This window comes from Crocodylus siamensis, chromosome 3 (genome assembly GCF_052110815.1).
Source record: "Crocodylus siamensis isolate JL-2025a chromosome 3, ASM5211081v1, whole genome shotgun sequence".
NCBI lineage: Eukaryota > Metazoa > Chordata > Crocodylia > Crocodylidae > Crocodylus > Crocodylus siamensis.
The window spans coordinates 52,579,906-52,604,980 of NC_143397.1; the positions used below are offsets into that span (position 1 = coordinate 52,579,906).

General features: G+C 42.5%; 1 protein-coding gene across 1 annotated transcript in view; it reads right to left on the reverse strand.

The window, feature by feature from the left end:
* Window positions 1-1,314: 1,314 nt before the first annotated feature.
* Window positions 1,315-25,075, reverse strand: part of ST8SIA4 (ST8 alpha-N-acetyl-neuraminide alpha-2,8-sialyltransferase 4) — a 125,460-nt gene continuing 101,699 nt past the window's right edge. The window contains exon 5 of the mRNA XM_090038333.1: window positions 1,315-6,710. Coding sequence (XP_089894459.1) covers window positions 6,428-6,710 — 283 coding nt within the window. The 3' untranslated portion in view covers window positions 1,315-6,427. The remainder of the gene's footprint in view (window positions 6,711-25,075) is intronic.

Sequence of the window (25,075 nt, forward strand, 5' to 3'; positions counted from 1 at the left end):
TGTTAGCCAGCCTGAAAACAAATATTTTCCCGTTAACACCAACCCCCCACACCATTTTGTTATTGAGCTATCTACATATTCGAACATGTGCTTTATTATCTGAGTGCCATAAAGAATAATGAAAGTTGAAGTGAAAATTAAGTTAATTTTTAATTTATCAAATTGTTCATCAGGTGTTTTCTTAGGATTCAGGATAAATATTTGAACAATGTTTTAAGAGTCTTTGAAGCATGCTAAAGAAATACTGCTAAAAACATACCAGTGAATTCTTATCTATAATAATAAAAAGTTTATTCCGTCTGTCTGGAGCACTCTAACTGGTCGTCTTGGCAGCCAATCACAATGCTTACTGAAACAACCAGAGTGCTCTGGACGGACAGAATAAACATGTTATTATTATAGATCCCAGGCATTTGAAACAGGCAAGTCAGGGCTAGAATGAAGCACCAGGGCTTTCCACCGCAGAGCAGACAGGCTCTGCCGAAGGAAAAAAATAAAATAAAAAGAGTGAGAGCCCAATCCCGTTTTTCCCTGGAGCCTGCCTGCCTCTCCCATGGTCAGGTGGGCAGGGGGCGAGCTGCCGGAGGGCCCTGAGCTGCAGGGGGCCCTGGTGCTTCCCTCTGAGGTGGTTATATTCCTAAGCCTGTGTTAAACACGGAAAGCCTTATGTAGCCTTTTCAAGGGTGAGACATTTTGATTCCATTAAACTATTCAGTCAAAGGATAACTAAAAATCCTGTATTTAAAGAAATACTTTTGCAATAAAAAATTAATCATAAATGTTTTGCAGGCTTCAGTTAGTTAATATATATTTCTTCTGGAACAAGAAAGGTTATAATGGAGGGTAAGAAGGAACACAATGACCAGAGAAAGACAAGGGTGGCAAGGCCATAATTGAGGGCTGTATACTATAATACTTTTAGTCTAAGTGGCTTATCATAATAGTACAAGGATAGTTCATGGGTATTGTTATATATCATGGGGAAGCACACATCTTCATAGTGGAAGATAATTAAAGAAAAACCACTGCCCCGCTAAAACATGATAGTTGTTTGAAACAATCTCATTAACATTGTTGAACTACAGGCTGTATTCAATAAAATATGATGCCTTGCTTCCATGTAGTACAAAACAGCAAAGCTCTGCAAAATATTGACTTTCATGATTTTTTTAAACAGACTTCAGCTGTGTGTGGAAACTGAACTTACCATTGTGGAACAATTGTATCAAAGTCATTACAGATTGGCAAACTGTTTATATATATTTGTAAAAGTAACATACAGAGTTCTATGGGGGGGGATACAATTCTGTATTTGATTCCACAGTGTAGGTTACAAGTCCATAAATTGTGCTATTAACGCTATATGTTTTAGAGTAATTATGTAATATTATGTTTAATTCTGCCCTCTTAATTTCACAAGCATATATGAATATCAAATTGAGCCCAATTCAGATAAGCTTTCCAGCTCTCAGATATTGTTACATATTTTAAAGCATTTTTGCATCACACCATGTTAAAAAAACACATTTAAAAATGTAAAAAAAAAAAAAGGAAGAAAATAAACTCAAGCTTCATTTGAAGTTCAAAGAAATATGGTAACAAGTGTAGCAGAAAAAATGAAAAAAATTGTTTAATTTATTTTACATTTGTACAAATAATAAAACAATACCCAAATGCTGTACACAAAATAATATTAAACAGTGTCAAACAGGACAATCCTGGCAGAATACACCTTAATCGTTCAAACCACACAAATGACATAGTGTATAATCAGTAGCAATAATACTGTGCAGGAATGCTGTTCTCTGTAAACTCTCTTCCTGTTTAATATACATTTAGAACAATTGTGCTTTTTCCTACACTAAGTAACAGTGCTCTTAAAAAAATGTGCGCAATCTAAGGGGACTAAAAAACTGATCCTGCAAAATGCTGAACACTTACATAGGTAGGTTCTGAATACTGTCACGTCTCAAATTAGTCAATGGGAATAAGGAATGTTTAGCACATTACAGGATCAGACCTCAAAGAAACAGATATTGAACCCACAAATGTTTTTTTTTTCTGCCAAATACAGTCCATATAAACATGTTGCAACCTTGAGTGTGTTGATTTTATTCTGAAGTAAAAGATTAGTTCCATGTGGTATGTGTTAATTGTGGTTTGATTTTGCAATGCACATCATATTGCCCCAACTAATTCAGCAGATGTTCCATTGGGAGTTCAGGGGGAAGGAAGAATAGGCTCAAAGCTGAAAATTTCACAGACATTTTTATCCGTTATTGTCCATTAAACTAAGAGAGACATAGTCCTCACCACAGAAACATTACAATACTAGTTTATTAACCACTTACATCACATTTATCTGAATGAAAACAAATTATTTTGCCAAATTTGCGTCTTTGTAGAACTGCATGGAAACATAATAACCCATTTCTGGAATTTAGCTTAAGGTCAGGATATTAGCAAGAAATTACTACTGGACATTTTAACATCTTATGTGGAAAGAAGTCAGTCATTTGAGATCATCCCTAGCCTCATAGCCTCACCAAATCTCATGTTAACAGCAGGTGGACTTCTTGCCCTTTTGCTTAACTAAGTCAGTGATGAAGTTGGATGATAATATTATTTTTCACGTAGATTGTCCGTGCTTGTTGTGCTGTAGGTGGTATGGAGACGTAAAAACGTGACCCCTGTTATGGTAAGACAGTTACTGTTGTGCGTTAAGACCTACGCAGTGAAGCTCACCTCATCCTAGAACCCCTAGTCCCGTTAAAGCCCTGGGGAATATTCCACTCCTGCCCCCCCTGAGGGAAAAACATTACAGGGTAGATGTAAAATTGTTTAACTGCAGTAAGAAAGGAGCTTAACAGAGGGGCAGAGGCACCGTGGAACCCTGGAACATAAGTCCTACTCAATGGGATGCTGATCAAGATATACCACGCATTAGCACATCACAGCATGGACGGTGCTAATATGCTACTGTGCTATTAGGCTACTACACAGTAGTGGCACCTAAAAGATGTTCACTGGTACTACTGCTCAGTAATTCTGGCTACTGTGCATTTATTACTTGCTAATACAAGTACTAAATAAACATACAGTAATGACTGCGCAGTAGCATCTTGTGTAGATGCACCCAGTGATGTTCTGTTTCCTTCTTCTCTCCTTTAATTTCCAGTATTTAAACCCAAACTCCTTCACCTATCATTCCATTTTTGTCCCATTGGTTGCACTTGTATCACAAAAGAAGCCAATATTTTGATGCAATAGGAATTAAAATGTTTTCATCTGTTTGTTGCTCTTTCTTCTTTAATAGATGTTAGAGTATTAAAAAATCCTTAAATGGAAATTTTAGCCAGTGATGACATCCTTTTCTGACTATGATTGACATTTGGGAGCAAAGGCGAGAAAAAATTCACAGAACATAAAGTAAAGAGTATGAAAGATATGTGAATAAGCCAAACAGACACTTTTCTAAGCTGTTAGAGCAGTGATCCCTAACTTCACTGGCCCATGAGCAATGCTACTGAGCTAGAAATATACTGTGTGCAACACTATATTTGCTTTCCCTGTCAACCTTAATTAGAAGGTCTTGCAGGCAACATGTTGCCCATGTGCCATGAACTGGGGACCACTGGTCTATGGAGCTCAAGGAATTCATATCTCAAGAAACAGAAAAATAATCCCTCCATAAAACTATGTGGAACAAGAGGCCTTCCTTTATAATATAATAATATATAAAGTATATCTCCCACACTTTAAAAAAATTGTTGCCCTTAGAAATAGTCCTATAGAGGTTTTCAGTTATTCAAGAACAAGCAACTTCAAATGACCTCTCTATCACCTTAATCTAAAAAAAGTGTAAATCCCCAAATGCAGAGAGCCAAATTCTAAATCCTAAAACAAAACCAAAACAAAAGCTTTGTGAGAGAAGAAAGAAAAGCCAATTGTGACTATATGATGCACAACCTTTAGTCTCAGTTTGTTGACTGCAACAGGGAGCACTTTACCCTCCTCTGTGAGAGATCTGGCTATTGGATCTGGATGATGGATCCATCTGGATTTCCAAGCCATGGTAAGTAAGGAGTGGCATTCATGAAGTGTGGTTAGGTGCTGAAATGCACATGCATTTTTCCAGATCAATTCAAGACCTGAAATATACCGTAAGGGCAGAGAAGGGAGGAGAAAGAACTGTGCCAAGGCTGAAAACTTAACAAGCACATATACTGTCTAGTATACTTGTAAGGGTTTTTTGTGATCTGCCATCCTGTTCAGTACAGTGCAAACATGGTGGTTCTTACTTCATTTACATTTCTCTCTTCTAGACAAAACCCATGCTGCACAGATGTTGTGGGCAGGAAGAGACCTAAGCAACATATGAATGACATGTTCCAAGTATTTTTTTGTGAGCTGGTTGTGGGGACACAATGGGCATTATTGGAGACTTGGTACAGCTCCAGAGCCATCCTCAAGTAAGATGCAATCAGAAACATAGTGGCAGAAAACACATTCTCCCAGAATCATCTTGTCCAATTCCAGCAGCTGGGATTAGGGAACCCTCATGTGGCCAAGATAATTTTTATATTAATGTGCAACCAGAGAGCATAAAGACTGCATTTGTTCTTTAAAACTAGTTCTTTACTCTTCATGCTACTGTGGTGATGCTCACTGCCTGCTGTTAAGTTTCCTGAGATGCACACCAAATTCCAAAAGGAAAGTGTTCAGATTTTTCTTAAATTCAAATGCATTCAGGCACTCTAATTACATGTTTGTGCTATGAAGGGAATAAGAAATGGTTTGGTATTTCACAACCTGCAGAGCCCATTTCCTGTTCTTCATGCCATTTGTAACTGTCTTCCCAGAAATAATAGAAGAGGACAGTTATTCTGTGTGATTAAAAAAAAAAGGATTTCAGAAGAACTGATGTAAGAATATTGTAGAATGATGTTATTTTAATCATTTACTTATTAGGCTATCGAACAAATACAAGAGAGGTTTATTGTCCAACACTAGATAAAATTTTTAATATAAAAGAACTGTGTTTGACTAACAGTGTCTTTATTGTCTATTCAGTTTTTTAAAACCTATTTTAAAATGGTAGCTGGATGTTGCAGGGCCTTTTTTCCCTCAAAATTGGACAACATTTCAGGAACCTATTTTTTTTACCACCTTGGTTTAAAGAAATTAGAGATCCCCCCAAAATAATTATTTCAATTAGTAAACTATAGTGTGTTTTAATACAAGAATTATGAAACTGAAAAATTCCTTTTGCCTAAACAGAAATAAAAATTAAATTTAAATATAGCTGAATGCTTGCAATAAACACTATTAGATTTTTCCTTTCCTGGCAAAGTTAGCTTAGAAAATCTGTTTGAAGCTTCTTCATTCAAACAAGTCAATCAATATAAATTACAGTAAATAATAATACCCAGAAACATTTTTTTTCCTCAGCAGTACAGCAACACAGTACTAAATGTACATGTTTTTTCATTAAAAAAAAAAAGGTAGCTGTATACAAAAATCAGTGTATCTTTGGTACCAAAAATAAGGGCACCTTCTTGTTACACTTCTTCCCTAATTGACACGTAACAGACAAAACTTTCTTTAAAAATGGCTCAAAAATACTGATCTCTGAGTGGTTCTGTTTAGCTGTTACTGACAACTACAGCTAAAAAACAAACAAAAATTTAAAAAACCCAACAATATGGAAGTTTGGAATTGTGTAACAACTGTATACAACACAATTAAGATTGTTAAAGTATTTGATTTTTTCCCCCAATAATAACCTTTTTCTTCTAAAACAACTATTTGATGACTTCTTTAAACTGTTCATATCATCCTTATAAAATCCCTTCAGGGTTACAATACCCAAATGCAAGAAAAAACCAAACAACAACAACAAGGAACCAGCAACAAAAGATGAGGTTATAATACAAGGTCAGACAGTCCCCTGACTGAAGGCATTTACTTGATCTGCTTGATCTTACGGACTTCACTTCTCTACTAATTCAACCAAGAATCCTTCTGCCAAAGGCTGTTTTATTTCCCCATGGGCAGATTCCATCCACTGGGTATTTCTTCTATAAGCTGTCAGACTACAGTAGCAAGTCAGCAGTAAAAAAGGGCTATTTGCTGCTTCTTTTTTTCATGAAGAATGTATCATTGGATCTTGTAAACAGTACTGATTATACATTCAAGCTTTGTTCTTAGTGAAAAGTGGCACTTACTTGAACCCTTGCAGTCAAGATAACTTTCATTTTATAGCACTTTACAGGTATAATAGCTGGTAATGGACTTCTGATAAACTTCCTTTTCCCAATGGCTTATTGGGTATTGAAATATATCCTCTGTGGTATCCCACTGCCATTTCACAACACCTTTATGATGAAGTGCATATTCGGTATTTTTATTGTACTGTACATGTGCTTTATTGCTGTACACATTTCCCTGTTGTTAGTTTAAGTGCTCCTCTGTTATGTAACATATATAAAGTTTTAAACTCTAATGGCATTCTATGAGGGCTGGCATTAGAAAAATACCGATACTTTAAATCATCGTAGTAATGATATTTGACTGGTTTTCCATTTAAATCCTTTGGGAATGGCCAGAATCCATACAGATGAATTTCATCACAAAATCTGGTAGCCAGGGTGTACATAAGGAGACCAGTGCTGGGTCTTTTGATATGAACTTTGTTTGTCAGCCAGTACCTGCACAGCAAACAAGAAAAAGACACAGCATAAATCATCCATCCGTGAATCATCCATCTGATGAAAACAGAATGTGAAATAAGCTTGTTTCTATTTTATTATACATATTTTCTTTCATTCATGTTTTTATTGGTTTTATTCACTTTCTTGGCATGGGTATACATACATTAGGTGGTTTCTTCCTCTTTAGGACTTGACTGTAATATCCTTCTTAACTGCTGATGATCCCTGACTTACTCAAGCAATCCCATTGCTGTTCAATGGTATGACTTGTGTAGGTACACATTTTTGTATATGAGGGGTAGACAATCTGGCCTCTAACTATTCTTTCTTCGATTTGTACTTGTTAAATCATTAGCCAATTAGCCAATTTTATAGACCCTCAGATACACAGATTAATTGCTTATGCTAAAGTAGTTGCTCAATTATAAATATTTTTGTGCAATGATCTTCAGTTTCCCTTTGAAAATAAAATTCTCTTATTATAGTCCGTTCAAATTTTATAGTTAACATGCAATTCATTATTCGTTTCTTGTTGTAGCATAAAAATTAACAATTTAAAGTAATACTTTAACTCTTAAATTTGTTTGCATTTTTGTGATAAATGTATTTCTTTTACCAATGACCAGTCAATAACTATTTTATAAACTTACTAATAAATTATTCTACCTTTGATCATTGTCTACACACTTACTAAAGAAACCCCATGTATTGTATAATACATCTGCCAACTTGACATATGAATCTGTGGGTGAAATCAAAACTGTAACAAATAAGATGCATCTAATACAGAAATCAGGAGTACTATGTAGCACTATAGCTAGAGCATTCCTTTGGTTTTCAGTAAGCTCTCAATTCCAAACACAACAATAAAAATATATAGCTCAAGAGATGTTGTACTGGATGTCATTAGTCATAAGTTACTCAGGATTTGTAAGTATATATAGGTGATGATTCCAGCCGTATCAACTACAAAAGTTGGTACAAAGAGTGACAGACAGAAAAAGCAGCATAAGAATGTGTAGCATCTACTAAATTTAGACTTTTTTCCTCTTGTATCAGAAAACAATCTTGACTTTTGGCAATTCGATCAGAAAACAATTCAAGTCTCTTTTCTGGTATATTTTTAATAAATCAAAGAAGTGTATTCTGGAAGCCACAACTGAGCTAAAACATTTGTTGACAGAATTTATTTTCTTGATTTTATTCAAGTTTTCCTATGGTTAGTTTTTAAGTGATAGATGTGCCAATATTTTCACAGGCTCTAGGTATGAGGAAGTAAACTTTTTTTTTGACGTTGTTATAGCCAATGGAATGAAACCATCTGGCATGAAGATACTGCTATACTGGCATATGTCAATTCAATTTGGAACAAAACGAAATAGATCAGGTTTATAGTAACTTGAGGCTGAAGAAAGGCCACCCAAGTGAGGATTTGCAGTTGAGTTCCAAACACAATCTCAAGCTCTCAAGGCTAGCAGATACTGCAAAATGCTGGTAACTGGCTCAAATGGAGAACCATCACCCTACCTGTTCAACTTGGACTAACAGACAAATAGCCTCATAGATTACTTTTGCTTAAAAACAGTAAGTGAATGAGAATATTTAATATACTACATAACAATATTGGAAATCTTTCATAACTGCAAGCCTAGTTACGTTTTCTTGTATAGGTATATTTAATTAAAGGTTCTGCTTCTTTAAAATTGAAATAATGACATTTACCCTCCTTTGCAAAATATGCAGAGATCTCCGACTAAAGTGCTAAGTAAGAGCTGTCTTATTACTAATATTGAAACAAATAAAAATGGTCTGACTTGTTCTAAATACTTATAAATCCTACTTAAATTAATGGGATTTTATGTAGAAGTGCACTGATACATAGGTCCGATATTGGATCAGTACCATTATAAAGAAAACTGGCTGTATCAGATATCAGCCAGAAGGGGCCAATAATCTGGTTGATAAATGCCTATGCTGTATGTAGCCGCAGCCACAGCTGCAGCACAGCACTCAGGCAGCGAGAAGCACAGCTGGCAGCATGGAGAGCTGCCTCCAGCTGGTAAGTCTGGTGTGGTGGAAGGAGAGGGGGAAGCAAATCAACTCCTCCCACAGTGTGGGAGGGGCCAGGGGCAGGTGCTGCCCGGCTGGGAGGGGCAAAGCCAGAGCTTGTGGGGGCCAGGGGCAGGTGCTGCCCAGGCAGAGGGGAGGAAGCCATGGCTCATGGGGTGTGGGGGGAGGCGGCTCCCACCTCTGCTTGCACCCTGGGAGGACACAGGGGGCATGTGCCCTCTGGAACTGCATGGGTTGGGGTGGGCTACAACCAGGGCTGCACATGGGTTGGCGGGGGCTGGGCTCGGAGCAGGCACCAGCAGCTCTGGGAGGATGCTGTATCCACCCCAAATTTTGCCCCTGTTCCACTCCCAGTGCTGTAGCCACCAGCTGCCCAGCACAGCCCCCACTCAATGGCCCCCACCTCCACGCATGTACTGGGAAAAGTGGGAGCTGCACCGGGCAGCTGGCAGTGGCACTGGGAGCAGAGCAATGGTGAAATCTGGGGTGAATGTAGCGTTCTTCTAGCATCACCGGCACCTGCTCCAAACCCACCCCCCACCAAGAAGAGCCCTGCACAGCCCCAGCTGCAGTCCGTCCCACCCCGCCACCCCATGCAGGTCGGGGGGGAACATGCCCCCTCCCAGTTCTCTCCAGGGGTGCAAGCTGTGGCTGGAGCTGCCTCCCCCCACATGACCCTCAACTCCGGCCTCACCCCACCTGGGCAGTACCTGCCCCTGTCCCCTCCCCTCACCATGGGGTGCATTGATCTGCCTCCCCCATGCCCCTTCCAGCACACTGGACTTACTGGAGGAAGCTGTATTGGAAATTGGATCGGTATCAGCCAATATGCCTCCTTAAATATTGGCTATAAGTATCAGTCCCAAAAATCTCTATCGCTGCACCCCTAGATTTATGACTTTCTCATTGATGAAAATCAGAGCACTTTAATTTGGGAACTAAAACAAGATTTAGAGCTTCAGATTTAGAGTTTTCAGGGGAACAAATGGGCTTTAGTCAGAGTTAAGCATCTAACTGCCAGTATCTTTAAAAGTCTTCACCATCCTATTACTTTTAAAGCAACAAGTTTAAAATAGAGTACCATTATTAAGAAAAGAGTTTTTAATCTATCACAAGCTTGGCCGGGACCTCCCTTCATACTTAAATGCATGATGTTTGTATAGTACTTTGAAGTGACCACATTCCATAAAAGTTATTTAATGTTGGAATGATAGGCCATGATGATCCAGGAATTATGAGCGTGACAAGGATTGTTGTGGGTGACATATGTTATTGGACTAACTGTATGGTTGGGGTAGACATGCTTTCAAATCCCTGATGAAGAACATTTCTCGTGAGAAGTGTGTCTAAATCTATGCCAACCATGAGGTTGGTCTAATATAAGATATTACACACAACGTTCCTTGCCTTTCCCGTAAGAGCTATGTGTTGTTGTTGTTTGGATTGTGCATTTATTTTTGTAGGAGTATATGACCACTACTGTGAACTCACATTTGCTCAGATGAATAAGCATAGGAAAAAATTAGTTCTAAGTAATACAGAGTAGGACTTCAGAGCAGTTCATAAGATACTAAAATTATTAATTATACAGAAACTGGCCTTTTCAGTTTCAACCCTAGCCCTAACCATGGTGCTGCTGCACTGAAGTCTGAATAGGACCTTGGTTAGACTCCAGTTGCCTTCAAGTTCAAGAACCTAACCTTGATTTAAAAAGGACATATACACATACACATTAACATATACATAGCAGGTGTATATATATATATAGAGAGAGAGAGAGCCAGCAACTTCTCAAAACAAGACAAATATCATACAAAAGACACACAATATATTTACATAATATATATACTATACAGAAATATTGTCAATATTATATACACAATATATTAATATCTATATATATAGTTATAGATATATTGTGCATCTATAGTGTATAAATATCTCTTTTGTATGATGCTCATATCGTTTTGAGAAGTTGCCTGCTTCTGTGAGTTAAAAGCTGCTCCAATATACAAACAGATATTATACATATTATATGTGTGTGTGTGTGTGTGTGTGGTACACACACACATGCACACACATATAAACACACACACACATCATTACAGTAAATAATAATACCCAGAAAAAGAATTTCCTCAACAGTACAGCAACACAGTACTAAATATACATGTTTTTTCATAAAAAGAAAAAAGGTATCTGCTTTAAACAGATTCATAAAAAAATAAAAATAAAGGACACTGTGTGTGTATTTATATACACATATACACATACATACACACACACACATACCTACACACACATGCACACACACCAGGCATGTCTCTCAAGTGGGTTTCACCTAAAATCACCATTTTTAAGACACATTAAAGGCATGCATTTGCATGTATATGCTTAATGCACTTTAACAATGGCACTTTAAAGCTAGGTGAGCCTAAATTTGATACCTTCACAAAGCAGGTATCAAATTTAGGTGTGAACAGCTAAGTCACATTGGAGCATTTGTAGATGTGTAATGCTCATTAATGTGGTGTGCATCAATGGATAGACAAGATGTTAAGGCGCATTAGTGCATCTGCATGTGTGCTAATGCAACTTAGCTATTCACACCTAAATACAATATGCCTTAATGAGCATTAGCGTGTCCATGTGTAGACACACACCTAAATCACCTAAATGTACCTTAAGCAAAGGTGCATTGCATTTAGGTGCATGTAGATACATGTGTAGACATGCCCACTATGTATAAATATGTCTTTTGTAAGATACTCATATTGTTTAAAAAAGTTGCCTGATTCTGTGAGCTGAAAGCTGCTCTGGCCTTGTTACTCCAGTCACAAAAACTTCAAAGATATTGAAAGATGTAACTCAGATATTTGGCCTTAAAAAAATGCTAATGAGAACAAATTAAGAAAGCAAACACCATATATATGATTATATATGTAGGTATGACAATTGCATACTGTTCTTGTTTTCATTAACCTTCACTTTTAGGCAGGAGAGACCTCTTAAAATATTCCCACAATCATCTGCTTCCTCCTCAGAGAAATTAACCCCAATCTTCTAAAGCTGCATGAACAGAAGACATAGAGGGTATTTGGGACATTTTTCAAACGAGTACCAGGTTCCTTAGCTGAAAGCAATGTCTGATTAGACTCCCTGGGCACATCTACACGTGAAATTAAGGCAATGCAATAAACTCTGGTGGATATCACTAGAATTGCTCCCAGGTGCCTCATTTACACAGGTGCTTAGGACTGCAGCAGCCTCAGGTGACAGGGGCCTCTTGGGGTCAGCCTGACAGCTCAGGACTGCTCCAACCTAGCTCTGTGTGCTGTGGAGGAGCTGGCTGGGGTACAAGGGTGCTCCAGTGTGGGCTAGCTGGCAGGCAGCCCCCACACTAAAGCACCCTTGTGCCCCAACCACCCCCATCAATGCCTACACGTGCACTGCTGCACACTAAAGAACGCCACCATAGGATAGTACTTGTGTTTACAAGTACTAACCTACAGCAGAGTTAATTAGTTTACTGTAACCTAATAGGGCCACATGTGTAGATGCAGAGACTTCACTGTGGAGCAAGTTAGGCAGCTCCGCAGTAAACATCTCATGTATATGCACCCCTTAAGTCACAGTTTGAGAAACTTGTTGAACATCAGGTTGTAGATACAGATACAAAATATAGGCTCAAATCAAAATACAGCTATTTTACCTCAGCAAAGACTGGTATTAGCCTATGCAGAATTGATGTCAACTCCAATCCAACTACAAGCAAGTGGTTACAAAGTCAATCAACCAGTCTAATACGTAGCTGCTTTGAACCAAACAGTAGAATCTTGGTGTTTCACCATGTTGGTCCTCTATGAATCATTACAACCTTATGTGAATTATACTTACGATACGGAGTGCACTGATAGAAATTTTTGGGGCCAATACCAATAGCTGATATTTAAGGAGGCATACTGGCTGATACCGATCCAATTTCCAACACAGCTGTCTCCATCTGGTAAGTCTGGTGTGGTGAAAGGGGAAGGAGGAGGGAAGAGGTATGGGGGGGCAGATCAATGCCCCCCCCGTGGGCTGCCCTCAGATCTGCACATGGTGGGACGGAGTGGGGGGGGCGCTGCATGGGGCTCTTCTCTGTGGGGGCTGGGCTCAAAGTGGGCACTGGAGGTGATGGAAGGATGCTACATCCACCCTAAATTTTGCTGCCCCTCCACTCCCAGCGCCACCACTGCCAGTCACCTGGCACAGCCCTGGTTGAATGCCCCGCATCCACCCATGTGCCAGGAAGAGCCGAGGCTGTGCCAGGGAGCTGGTGGTGGCAGCACTGGGAGCGGAGTGGTGGCAAAATTTGGGGTGGATGCAGCATCCTCTCAGCTCCCTTTGGTGACCATTTCAAGCCCAGCCCCCACCAAGAAGAGCCCCATGCGGCCCCAGCTCCAGCCTGCCCCGCCCTGTCCTGCATAGATCTGCAGGCACCCCCTCCCCCTCCAAGGTGCAAAGAGAGGCAGGAGATGCCCCACCAAAGAGCTGCAGCTCCGCCCCCCCATGTCCCTTCCCTTCCCTTCCCCCTCCCTTTCCACCACACCAGACCTACCAGCTGGAGGCAGCTCTCCATGTTGCCGGCTCTGCTCCTGGCTGCCTGAGTGCTGCACTGTGGCTGCACACAGCATGGGCATTTATTGGCCAGATTATCGGTCCCATTGAGCCGATATCCAATATAGCCAGTTTTCTTTACATTGATACCAGTCCGATATCGGACCAATGTATCCATGCACCTCTACTTATGGTGGTATAACAAGATCAAGCCTTACAGAAGTAAATCTACAACACAAAAGTAGTTACATATTTTTGGCAGAACGAATTAGTGCAAATTACCTTCAAGTGAAAGAAAGTAGTTTTGGAAGTGATGAAAAAAAAAGCATATCTGAGCCTATCAGCCATACCATAGTCTATTGTCAGTAGAATTCACAACAGGAATTAAAAGCCTATAATGATTTTTTTTTGTTACCTGTCAAAACTCTTTCCCAAATCATACTAAAAAAAATGTAATTCTTGGATCTCTCGCACAAAGAAGGAAGGCGTTCAAATGAACACTGTGCACTGAACGTATAGTATTGACTGAAATTTATAGCTGGACTTCACAACTTGAAATCAACTCTACTACTCAGATCATAAGAATATAGGTACAACGATGAAAAAAAAAAGCAAGAAGCAAGACCTTCTACAGAAACCATATCTATCATCAGTGAAGAATAAATACATCTCACCTTTGCAACACCCTAACTCCAATCTCTGTTTGAATGAATAAACTTGCCCTTTTTCATTACCTTGTTTTGAGTTATGTCCCTAAACTGATTTTTTGGAAATCCTAAATACTGTAAATAACTGCAGTGATTGATTAGCATAGTGTACCTGTTCCTTTCCAAACGTGAGGGGCAAGGATTTCTTAGGGTGATATCTTTAATTGGGTTAACTGTATATTTAGGATAGAGTTAGACAGACTTTCAAATTGCAAGACATTCTTCTTCAGGTCTGAGCAGAACAAGCAGAAGGTAGTGTAGATTTGTACCTTATAAGCTAACCAAAGTGTGCGTGTATGTATGTGTGTGCACGTGTGCGTGTGCATGCATATGTGCATATAAACACACACACAGCACAAACTTTCATGAGCTATAGTTCACTTGATCAGACACTATTTTCAGAAGCTATCCTGTCTACTACTTGATTTCAGACTAACATGGCTAACTACAGCTGTCTGATCAGACTAAGCCAAACACAGAGGTGATGTCATTTGCCAGGTCCAAACAAGCACCCAACTTCTATGTCTCTGGTACCTGAAATTGAATCCAAAGTCCTGAGTTAAGTGCCTATCAATGTTAGAATGTGCCTATCATTCTTAGAAAGTAGATCCCAAAACTCCTCAGCTAAGCTCTGGAGCCAACCAATAGGAAACACTTAGCACTGAATTTCCCTCTCTAAGGTTTAGGTGCCTCTAAGCACTGGAAATTCAAGGGTACCTACCTACATGCAAGATTCATTCTTTGTGTGGGCAGAAGAGTGAACAAGCAAGAAGAAGAATGTGTTTGCATCCTATTAGTTAGAACAGTCATCTGGATGAAGAGTCTGGGTTTTGGCCCCCACCACCATTGATAATGCAAAATGCATAAATGGTCGAAGAAAAATGGAAGGAAGGTTAGGACCTAAGGGTTACAGTGAATAGTAATGGATATGAGCCAACAGTGTGCTCTTGTTGCAAAGAAGACTAATAGAATGCTGAGCTGCATTAGTAGGAGCACTGCCTGCAGAACATGGGCAATTGATGCCTCCCGAGTCTGGAGGGACACCAGATCGCTGACTGGGGAGGGGAAGGTGTCTCCCAGTGGCCCATTGCCTACTGAGAGAGGTGTCCCCCAGTGGCCAATTGCTGAGCCAGTGGCTGGCACTTCCAGGGGGTGCACAGCCGATCTCAGGCCAATATGCACCCCCCATGCATCGCCAATGCTGCAGAGTGAGGGAAGTGATTCTTCCCTTCTATTCAGCACTGGTGAGGCCATATCTGGAGTCCTGTATCCAGTTTTGGGTTCCCACTACAGAAAGGCTGTGTACAACTGGAGAGAGCAAGGGCAACTAAAATGGTTAGAGGTCTAGGGCATATGACTTAAAAGGAGAGGCTGAGGGAACTTAGCTTATTTAAGTCTGGAGAAGGGAAGACTGAGGGTAGATTTAATAGTAGCCTTCAACTACCTGAAGGGGGGTCTGGATCCAAAGAGGATGGATCTGGACTGTTCTCACTGGTGGTAGATGACAGAACAAGGAGCAATGGTCGCAAGTTGCAGCAAAAGAAGTTTAGGTTAGATATTCGGAAAAACTCTCTTACTAGGAGGGTAGTAAAACACTGGGGCAGGTTACCCAGAGAGGTTGTGGCTCTCCATCCTTGAAGGTTTTTAAGACATGGATAGACGAAACCTTGGCTGGGATGATCTATTTGGGGTAGTCCTGCTTTGAGCAGAGGGTTGGACTAGATGGCCTCCTGAGGTTGCTTACTACTCTAATTTTCTATGATTCTATGATTATTTCATAGAATGCATACCTTATAGCTGGGGTCTCTGGGCTTCCCCTCCAGGTTATGCTTCCTGTGCCTACTCCAGTTCAGCAGAGGAGCCTGCTGCAGCCAGTGAGTCAGGAGAGCAGAGCTGGGGAGAGGGAGGGAGGCTGCTTGTATGTATGGAGCAGTAGGGAAGGGGGCCATGGATGTGGACCCATGCACCACTTCAGTAGGGGTGTAAGGGCTTCTCCGAGAAAAGTTATCCAACATTACAATGTAAGCCTACAACTGGCACAGGCCTAGGAATATGTCACCTTCACCCTGAATTTCCCATTCTCACTCCTGCCTAAGGTTTGAAGAGACATCAAAGAACTGAACTATTTCCCTCCCTCATCCAAACTCTCTCCTGGCTCCCAGAAGCAATATCCACAAGCAAAGCTGCTCACAATAGAAGTGCATAGCAGTAATTTGCCAATTTAAAACCTTCCTGATTAGTCATGTAAAAATGGATGTCATTAGCAAAATGCTGTTTGGTTAGTGGCATTAAACAATAATTATCATACAGAGAATTATCTACATTTAAAGGTGACTTAGTCATTAAATCTTGCATTATGCAATATTAATTACCTTACATGGTACATTAATATTTTTAGGTAATTTATTTATGTGCTGCAAAAATAATATAATGTAAAAAAATTATGCAAACTGGTGTGTTTTCATTTTCACTGTGCAACATTAAGAATAACTCCTTTAGAAAGTTACAAAATATTTTACTGCATAATTTGCACTGAATTTCTGGAGCAGAAGTATATCAGTGTAGAAAAGGAGTAGGACATTTTGCAGTTTTAGAACAATGTTTATATTAAGCTCTGAAAAAAAAATATTGTGATAGAAAGGAGAGGATGAATTTCTCTAACAATACTTGTCCTAAACTTCTTGCATTATTCAGGTAGTGGCAAAATTATGACATCAGTCTTTTGGTATGGACGTCTTTCCCCCCTCTGCTCCTCCCCAAGAGGAAATGCTTATGTAGATACTAAGACCAATAGACATTATATTGTAAAAATCATTACACTACAATTGTGCATAAGAAGCAAAACAACTATAAATCTGAACTGATATGATCTGCAAAACTGAGGTGATGGTAGGTTTAATTTCACATTTTTCACGCAATTTTATTGCATAACGAAAGTGACATTGTATTAAAAAAATGCAAAAGCATTACATGATTGCTGTTGGAGAATGGTGTATTTGTTTTCTTGGCACATGTCCTGTAGTATTGTGAAACTAGGATGAATTACAATTAGCACTGCTACAGACTAAAATTACAGTGTGTATGGAAATACAGTGACTGATTGAACCCTTTGCCAATGAGTCTGATAGGTATTATCCATACTAGGGGAATACTAAGATTCAGGAATCTTTTATTTCACTCCAAGGAAGAAACATGCTCTGCAAAGAAGTGTGTTCCTCTCTACAAATGTGGCACCTTCTGAGCTGTGCCTCACAACATGTCCTTGCTTCTGTCATATGACTTCACCAGCCTAGAACCTTGTTCCATTCCTCATCTCTGTCTATGAAGTCACAGCGCAATTCTTAGAGTTCTCAACCCAGTGACAGCTCCTGTCTACTAGATCCTAGTTTCACATATTTGGACTCTGATTTCTATCAAACTTTCAATTCTTGTTTTCTTGATTATCTAATCCCAATTCCTGGTTCCTTTCCCAGCTCTTAATTTTATCTCTCTCTCCTCACAAAACACCAGGACTATCACATGTACCATGTCCCTAGTGGCCTCTTGTATAAGCATATCCAGGATTTTGAAAAGGGGGAGTGGAAGTGGTACCTAGTGCTGCAGGGTTGTCTACACCCCACAATTTCCAGGTTTTCTCATCCACCAGATGGGTAGACCACACTGAAGGAACAGAAACCAGATACTGTCTTTAAGTTTCTGAATCAGGTAAGAATCTCCCCTCCTTCCTCTGAGTTTTCTGGACAGACCTGGAGAAGCAGTCTTTATTTGGGATTCATAAGTCCCAGTTCATGGTCAGTGTCTCACCCTCCCACCCTTGCCCATTGCTCTTTCTACTTACGTTTCTCGGTACAGGAAGGGAAGACCCACCAACGTCTCAATCGCTCTGGCCCCACTCAAGCTGGGGCTGTGGGGAGTGGCTTTATGTGGAGTCAGGCTTGGCTAGGACAGCAGCAGTGGTGGGCAGGTTCCCAGACTGTCAGAGAACACCCAGAGGGAACACCCAGGCACGGAGAGGGAACCTGCCTCCCACCATTGCTCTCCCTAGCTGAGCCTGGCTCCCTGCACAGCTGCTCCCTGTGATCCTGGCTGGAGCTGCTCTACGGCTTCCCCAGCCTCCTCCTTGGGTCAGCTAGGGATGGCAGCAGTGGCAGGCAGTTCTCCCCACCCTGTGCTCAGAGGCATAAGTAGAAAGCAGGATGGGAAAATAAGTGGGGAGGGAAGCTGCCACTGAGCATGAAGGGGAAATGAGGAGGTGTCAAAAGTGACAGTCGGGGGAGTGACAGTGCTTTTGGACTTTAAATAGTTTCCAGCTGCTACTGCCATGGTGTGCTGTAGACTCCACAGTGTCTAGGGCTGCTGGAACCAGAGCTGCTGAGCTACACGATGGAAAGCAGGGGAGGGTGTGATTATTGCCCATAAACCTTGAGTCTGCCTCTCACTCCTTGTCCAAATCTTCTTTCATGGACTATTTGCTCAAGTTTCAGTGATCTCTACCTCCTTCAGCCTGGCTTCTAGTCTTAGATCATTAATACAACAACCCCACTTTTTGCCTCTGACCCCAGGTCTTTATTAGATCTCACTTCCCCTCATTTTCTTCTCTCACCCCTTTGGTTCCCATTCTCATGAATCAGCTAGTCCAAATCTCTTCTCAAACTGAAATCCTAGTTCCACTCTATGTCTACCAACTTCCAGTCCCATTCTATGGCCTATCCCAGACTCCTCCATCTACCCATCTAGTTTCCTTACCCATCCTGCAGCCCTGACTCTTTTTCCCTCTGCAGTCAAATTTGATAGCTCCATCCTCAATGGATGTGGATACACAACATGCATTAATGCATATTAGCATAAATTAACATGCATTACAAGCATGCATCTACATGTGCAAGCCCTTAATGTGCACTAACTTCATCTAATTGCACCTAAATTTGATACCTGCAAATGCACAAATCAAATTTAGGTGATTAGCTGATGCGCATTAACATATGTGAAGATGTGACCCGGCCCTAACTTTAGCACTGGGTCTTCCCTGCCACTAAAGGGCTGGCTTGAGCTCAGCCCCAGGAAACATCCAGGGGCTGGGGTGTTGGGCACCTGCTTCGGGGCTCTGCCCGCTAGGCCCACCCACTGTAGCCTTGAAGCCCCAAAATATTGTGAATAATTTTCCCCTTGTATATTGTTTCCCACTTGTAAATGTTTTTTTTTATTGTTGGTGGGTGGGGAGGGTGGTGGAAGGGCTCTGTTGGTTGAGGGAGCAATGGGGAGGGGAAGGAGGGGTTCTGTTTGTTGAGGGGGAAGGGGAGAGGGATGGGGATGGGTGTTGTGAGGGTAATCAAGCTTTTTTTTTTGTTTCACCCATGTTTGTGTCCTGAAAGTGGTGCTGGGACTGGGTAGGGGGTATGTGAACAGTGAGGAAGGGAAGATGGAGCAGGGAGTGCAGGAGGAGGGGGTCAGGTAAGGCTGCCTGCAACTGATGCCCTGGCCCCCACTGGTGAGTGTGCCTGGTCTGGGGCCTGGCAGGGGGTGGCCTGTTGAGGCCAGTAGGACAAGCACCGTGGCCAGCAGGGGTGTGGGGCACAGGTTGTTGCTGTAAGGGGCTGGGCTGGAGCAGCAGGCACTGAGAGTCACTGGCAGGGGCAGGAGCTGGAGCATATAAAATTTTAGTGCAAATTCTTATTGCTTGGTAATGTTAAAAGCAAGCAAAAACAGATTCTTAAAATGGACAGCATTAGGTGACTTGAGCGATAGGTAATTATTCCAATAGTCTGCTTATTAGTACCTTGTTCATTTAGCCACATCTTGTAAGAGAGAGTTTTCATCCCCCTGACCACCCTAGGGCTGCATCCAGATGTTTGCTTCCAGAGGTATAAATAGTACTGGCACAAATTTGTTCTACTACTTTGAGTTTGAGCACATGCCCCTGCATGTGTGCTTTGTTGTGGGGCAACAAAGCTGCCCTTGCCCAGCTCTTCTTGGCTCCTGGTATGCTTGGAGCAGTCAGGGCCCAAATAGAGCAATAGAGATGCTCTGGCCAGTTGTCAAAAGCATCTCACTGGAGGACCAAACTTCCATTTTTTTCCAGTGTATGCTACTGTTGCATGTGTTATGCCAGTTTCTTTCCAGAACTTTTTTTTGCTACTAGGAAATCCTGGTAGCAAATTTTGCCCCCACACTGCAAATCTGCAGCATGGGGCATGTTTTAACATTTCACGCATGTGGTTTGTGGAGCCACACACTGCACATGCCTACATGTGGGGACATGGACTAGTAGTCCATCTCTGAACCTGTTCTAGTTTGATTTCTTTTTTTTTTTAAATGGGGTGGGGTGATGAGAATAGAGGATATAGAGATACTATCTAGCCTGAAACATCCTAGGATATTTGCCTATTCTTGACTGTATCACAGTGCTGGCTTATTTTTGTTTCCTAATAGGCTCCCAGATAATGCTGCCAATTGGAAACTCAGAGGGATAGCCTTGTCCACCATAGAAAAGATCATTGCAAGAACCCTCCTGAACCATCTCCTTAAGGGTCTACAGCATCAAGAGGCACAACTGACAATTTTCACAGCTTGCCAGCTCCAAAAGAAATGCCAGTAACAACATAAGCTTCTCTACATGGCCTTCTTTGACTTCATGAAATCTTTTGACTCAGTTAGCCAAGAAGTGTGGAAGATCCTTCTAACGTACTGCTGCTCACCGAAATTTTTCACCATTCTCAGCCTGCTGCATGATGGTATGTGAGCAGTGGTTCAGTGATGTCTCTCTCACAGATCCCTTTGAGGTTAAAACAAGAATTAACCAAGGCTGTGTCATCACTCCAAAATTGTTCTCAATATTCCTTGATGAAATGCTTCATCTAACTACCAACAACTTTCCAGCTGGAGTGGAGCAAATCTACCAAATAGATGGTAAGATGTTTAACCTCAGCCAACTCTGAGCCCAAACCAAGACCAGTCTGACATTAGTCATTGAGCTCCAGTACACTGATGGTGCTGTAGTGTTTGCTCACTTGGAAGCAGACCTTCAAGCAATTGTCAATATCTTTACCAAGGCATACAAGAAAATGGGATAGACACCAAACATTCAGAAGACTAAGTCCTCCAGCAAGCTGCTAATGAATAATCCTCAGCGCTGGTAATCCAGACCTATGGTGAGACTCTGGAGAACACTGAGTATTTTCCATATCCCAGAAGCCATCTCTTGCAGAAGGCTGACATTGAACAAGAAATCCAACATCACCTCAATTGTGCAAGTGTAGTCTTTGGATGCCTGGTGAAATGGGTGTTCAAAGACTACAATGTCAGATCTGAACTTAGCTCATGGTTTATCAAATAGTTGTGATCCTCACCTTACTGTATGGAACTGAGACATGGACAATGTACAGAAGACATCTAAAGTTGATAGAGAAGTACCATCAACACTGCCTGTGAAAGATCCTCTGAATCCAGTGGGAAGACAGAACACTAATGTTAGTGTCCTCCTGCAAGCAAACTTCACAAGTATTGAGGTTATGATCACCCAACATCAATTTTGCTGGGCCAGCCATGTCATCTGGATGTCCAACTCCAGACTCCTGAAGCAAGTTTTATTCTTTCAGCTCAGCCAAGTTGTACACTCAAGAGGAGAGCAGAGAAAGCACTTCAGGGATGTTCTCAACATCAGCGTCAGCTCATGGAAGACTATCATCCAGGACTGCCCCAAATGGAGGAACAGTCTGCTGCAGGGATCTCAGTACTTTGACACCTTACTACAACAACAAGAGATGGAAAAGTGGGAGTAGCAGAAACAGGTCATGAACAAATCAAGAATCCAGTGGCACCTACCCCACATGGAGGGACATGTTTGAGCTACAGTATTCTGTCAATCCTGGATAGGCCTCATCAGCCACATAGATAAGACAATAATGGAAGACAATCATCCTTGACTGTGAGGGATTACCAAAAACAAAATGACTTCTTTCAGAATCCTGGGATTGAGAACTATCTGGTTCCTTTTGTCTTGAGTGAAGTAAGATCATATATTTTTGCCTCATATGTGGTGATTTCCATACCTTCAATGATCCCACTTGCTCTTGTGTTCAGTAACATTGTCCTTATTGAAAATTTAATCAAGGTATTAATTTAGTATTGGCAGGCTACCTAGACTAGCTTTAACTTCTCAGATACACTCAGTGAATATTGACTCCCTGTCACGGAGTGGGGCCTAGGAACGGCCGTGATCCCACTAGCGCCCCCTACCGTGTCAATTAGGTGATTCAGCACCCTCTTATCTCACCCGCCACATCTTGCTGGTACATATAAGGTTCTATGGGAGGCTGCCTTTTATCTCCTAATGCACAGTGTTATGCTGAACTATCCCCCATCCTGTATGAGGTGACTCGGTGCACCCCAGCCTTATGGGCAATGCATGCCTCCTACCTCCCCTTTAGCACGCCCCAAGCCTCACAGCTCTTTCTGGATGTTATCCGGTCCTTAACCTTCTGAGCCCTACCTGGTGCCCCCGGGCTTGTCACGCACCCAGCGCCCCTTATCTGGTGCCCCCGGGCTTGTCACGCACCCAGCGCCCCTTATCTGGCGCCCCCTGGGCTTGTCCCGCAACCGGCGCCCCTCTACTCATTAGCCCTATCGGGCGTACTGGTGGTGCTTTTGCCCACTGGGGTTGGCGGCCTAAGCCTTTCCTGGCCCCTCTGGGTTCCTGTCAATAATAAGTGTCCAATTAGGCTCAGGCGACCTAAGCCTTACCTGGCCTCTCTGGCCCTTCTGGGTTCCTGCCAATAATATGTGTCCAGCAAGGCTCAGGCGGCTGAAGCCTTACCTGGCCCCTCTGGTTCCTCGGGTTTCATGTTACCGTGGAAACCCTCCGGAACGCCTTCTAGGCCACACCCCTCTTGGGGTGTCTGTCCATGATCCACGCCCCTCTTGGGGTTGCTTCCCTGAACATGCCCCCCCCCCCCCCCCGGGGCTCCTCTCGAGTATCCGCTCGCTCCTGCGGCTTCTTTCTGCTTTTGCCGGTCTTTCCATAATAACTGACACTGCACCACATGGCGCCAAACAACCGTGCCGTCCCTGGCACTACTCGTTTGCCCACACAGGGCACCGGGAACCCCCAAGCAACTAAGGAGCTCCCGTGAGGCCTCCTCACACCCCTACAGCCTCACCTGGTCCTCCAGTGTAAGCAATATCAAACAGGGAACACAAAAGCCATGAGCCAACTGGCTGCAACATAACAATAAGCCTTCTGGCTATAACATATGGTCCAGGCCCCACCTGACTTTCCAGTAAAACCTCCTAGTCAGGGTTCTCTCCACCCATGCCATAATGCAGCTACTTGTTCTATCAGTCTCCTTGCCTCCACTCAACTCCACTGCAGAGCTCTTGCTCCTACAGCTGCCAGAAGGGAACTGCTAGCGGGGCTTCGGCCTGGGCTGTTTATAAAGGCCCGGCCCTGTCCCCTTCTGGTCACCTGACCAGCACGGTTGCCCCAGCAACCGTCACCTGAGCTGCCCCCTGTGATTGGCAGCTGCCCTCATCCATTCATAGGAACAGGGCAACTGCGTGACCCTGTGACACCTCCTGATTCTTCTTTCCTGTTTTCTTTTTCTCATATGACTGAAGAACTTTTACTATGTGTTTTAATTCCTCGCAGCTTAATTATTGATAATTTGTATTTTATCACTGCACTTCCTGATCATGAAAACATAGCTTTCTTTATGGATTACTTCTTTTTTTCCCATTCCTCTTTCTTATTGCTAAAACTCTTTCAGCAGTAGTTGTCCATCCAGTTAAATTTGAAGCCTTGTTCTACAGATTATTTCCCTTGCTTTGAATAGAAGTTCCATTCCAGAAGTTCCATTCCACCTATTGCAGTCTACTTCTTAGTCATGGAAGTGGACTTGGGCACCTAAGTGCAATTCTGTTACACCATGTTTAAGATCTGGCCTCTAGTTTTAGAATTTTAGGCTAAGTAAAAAAAGTCCCTGGCAGAAGCACTCTAACTTTACTTAAAGTGCTATAAGTTAGAGTGGGAAAAAACCAAACAGACATTTGCCATTCAGTGGGAAGTGGCTCGGTGCCTGCCTGCACTAGCCAAGGCCAGCAGGCAGGGGTACATTTCACAAGGGCTGTTGGAGCAGCCCCTCTCCGCAACCCCCGCCCCAAACTAGTGACTGTCAGCTGTGGCTGGTGGGGAGGAGGGGGACGGGACATCTGGGTCTGTGTGGTAGAGGTCTCCCTTTCTTCCTCACCCCAGCCTTTTGATAGCTGCATCCAGGAGCTGCAGCATGAGGCTGCCTGGCCTGGCTTTTTGCTGAGCCAGGAACTGGGGCTGTGGGGGAGAAGGGAGCCCCTGCCATTCAGACCCAGCTTGGTCCCTCCCCTGAGACTCTAGCTGGCAAGTTGGGTTTTTTTTGGGGGGGGGCTCATAATAGTTTCCCAGTTCCCCTGGCCCCAGTTCCCAGGGTGGCAAAATGCCAGATTTGACAGTCTCATGCAGTACCTTCTTGATGCCATTGTCAGGAGGCTTGGATAAAGGGGGCTGAGGAAGAGAGCCCCCTGCCATGAGGGACCCCAACAGCTGGGGTCTTTGGGGGGAATAGGATGGTTCCACATAACAGAAAGGCTCCCCTTCCCCTGACCCCAGCTTCCTGACAGCTACAGCTAGGATCTGCAGCACAGGGTTGCCCAGCTTGGCTTTTCACTGTGCTGGGAACTATGGTGGAAGGCAAAGGGACCGCCCCCCGCCATGCAGACCTGACCCAGCCTCCCACAAGAACCCAGCTGGCAAGCTGGGGGGCCTGCATCCTTCTCCTCCATCCTAGCCTCCTAACAATGGTAACCAGAAGCTGCAGTATGGGGCTTTTTGCTATTCTGGGAACTGGGACTGGGGGATGGGGGACAAACGGAGCCTCTGTGCCTCACAGATCCAGCCTGGCCCCCACCAAGACCTGATCCCTCAAGCCTTGGGGTGGGAGGAGGGGATTTGCACAGCAG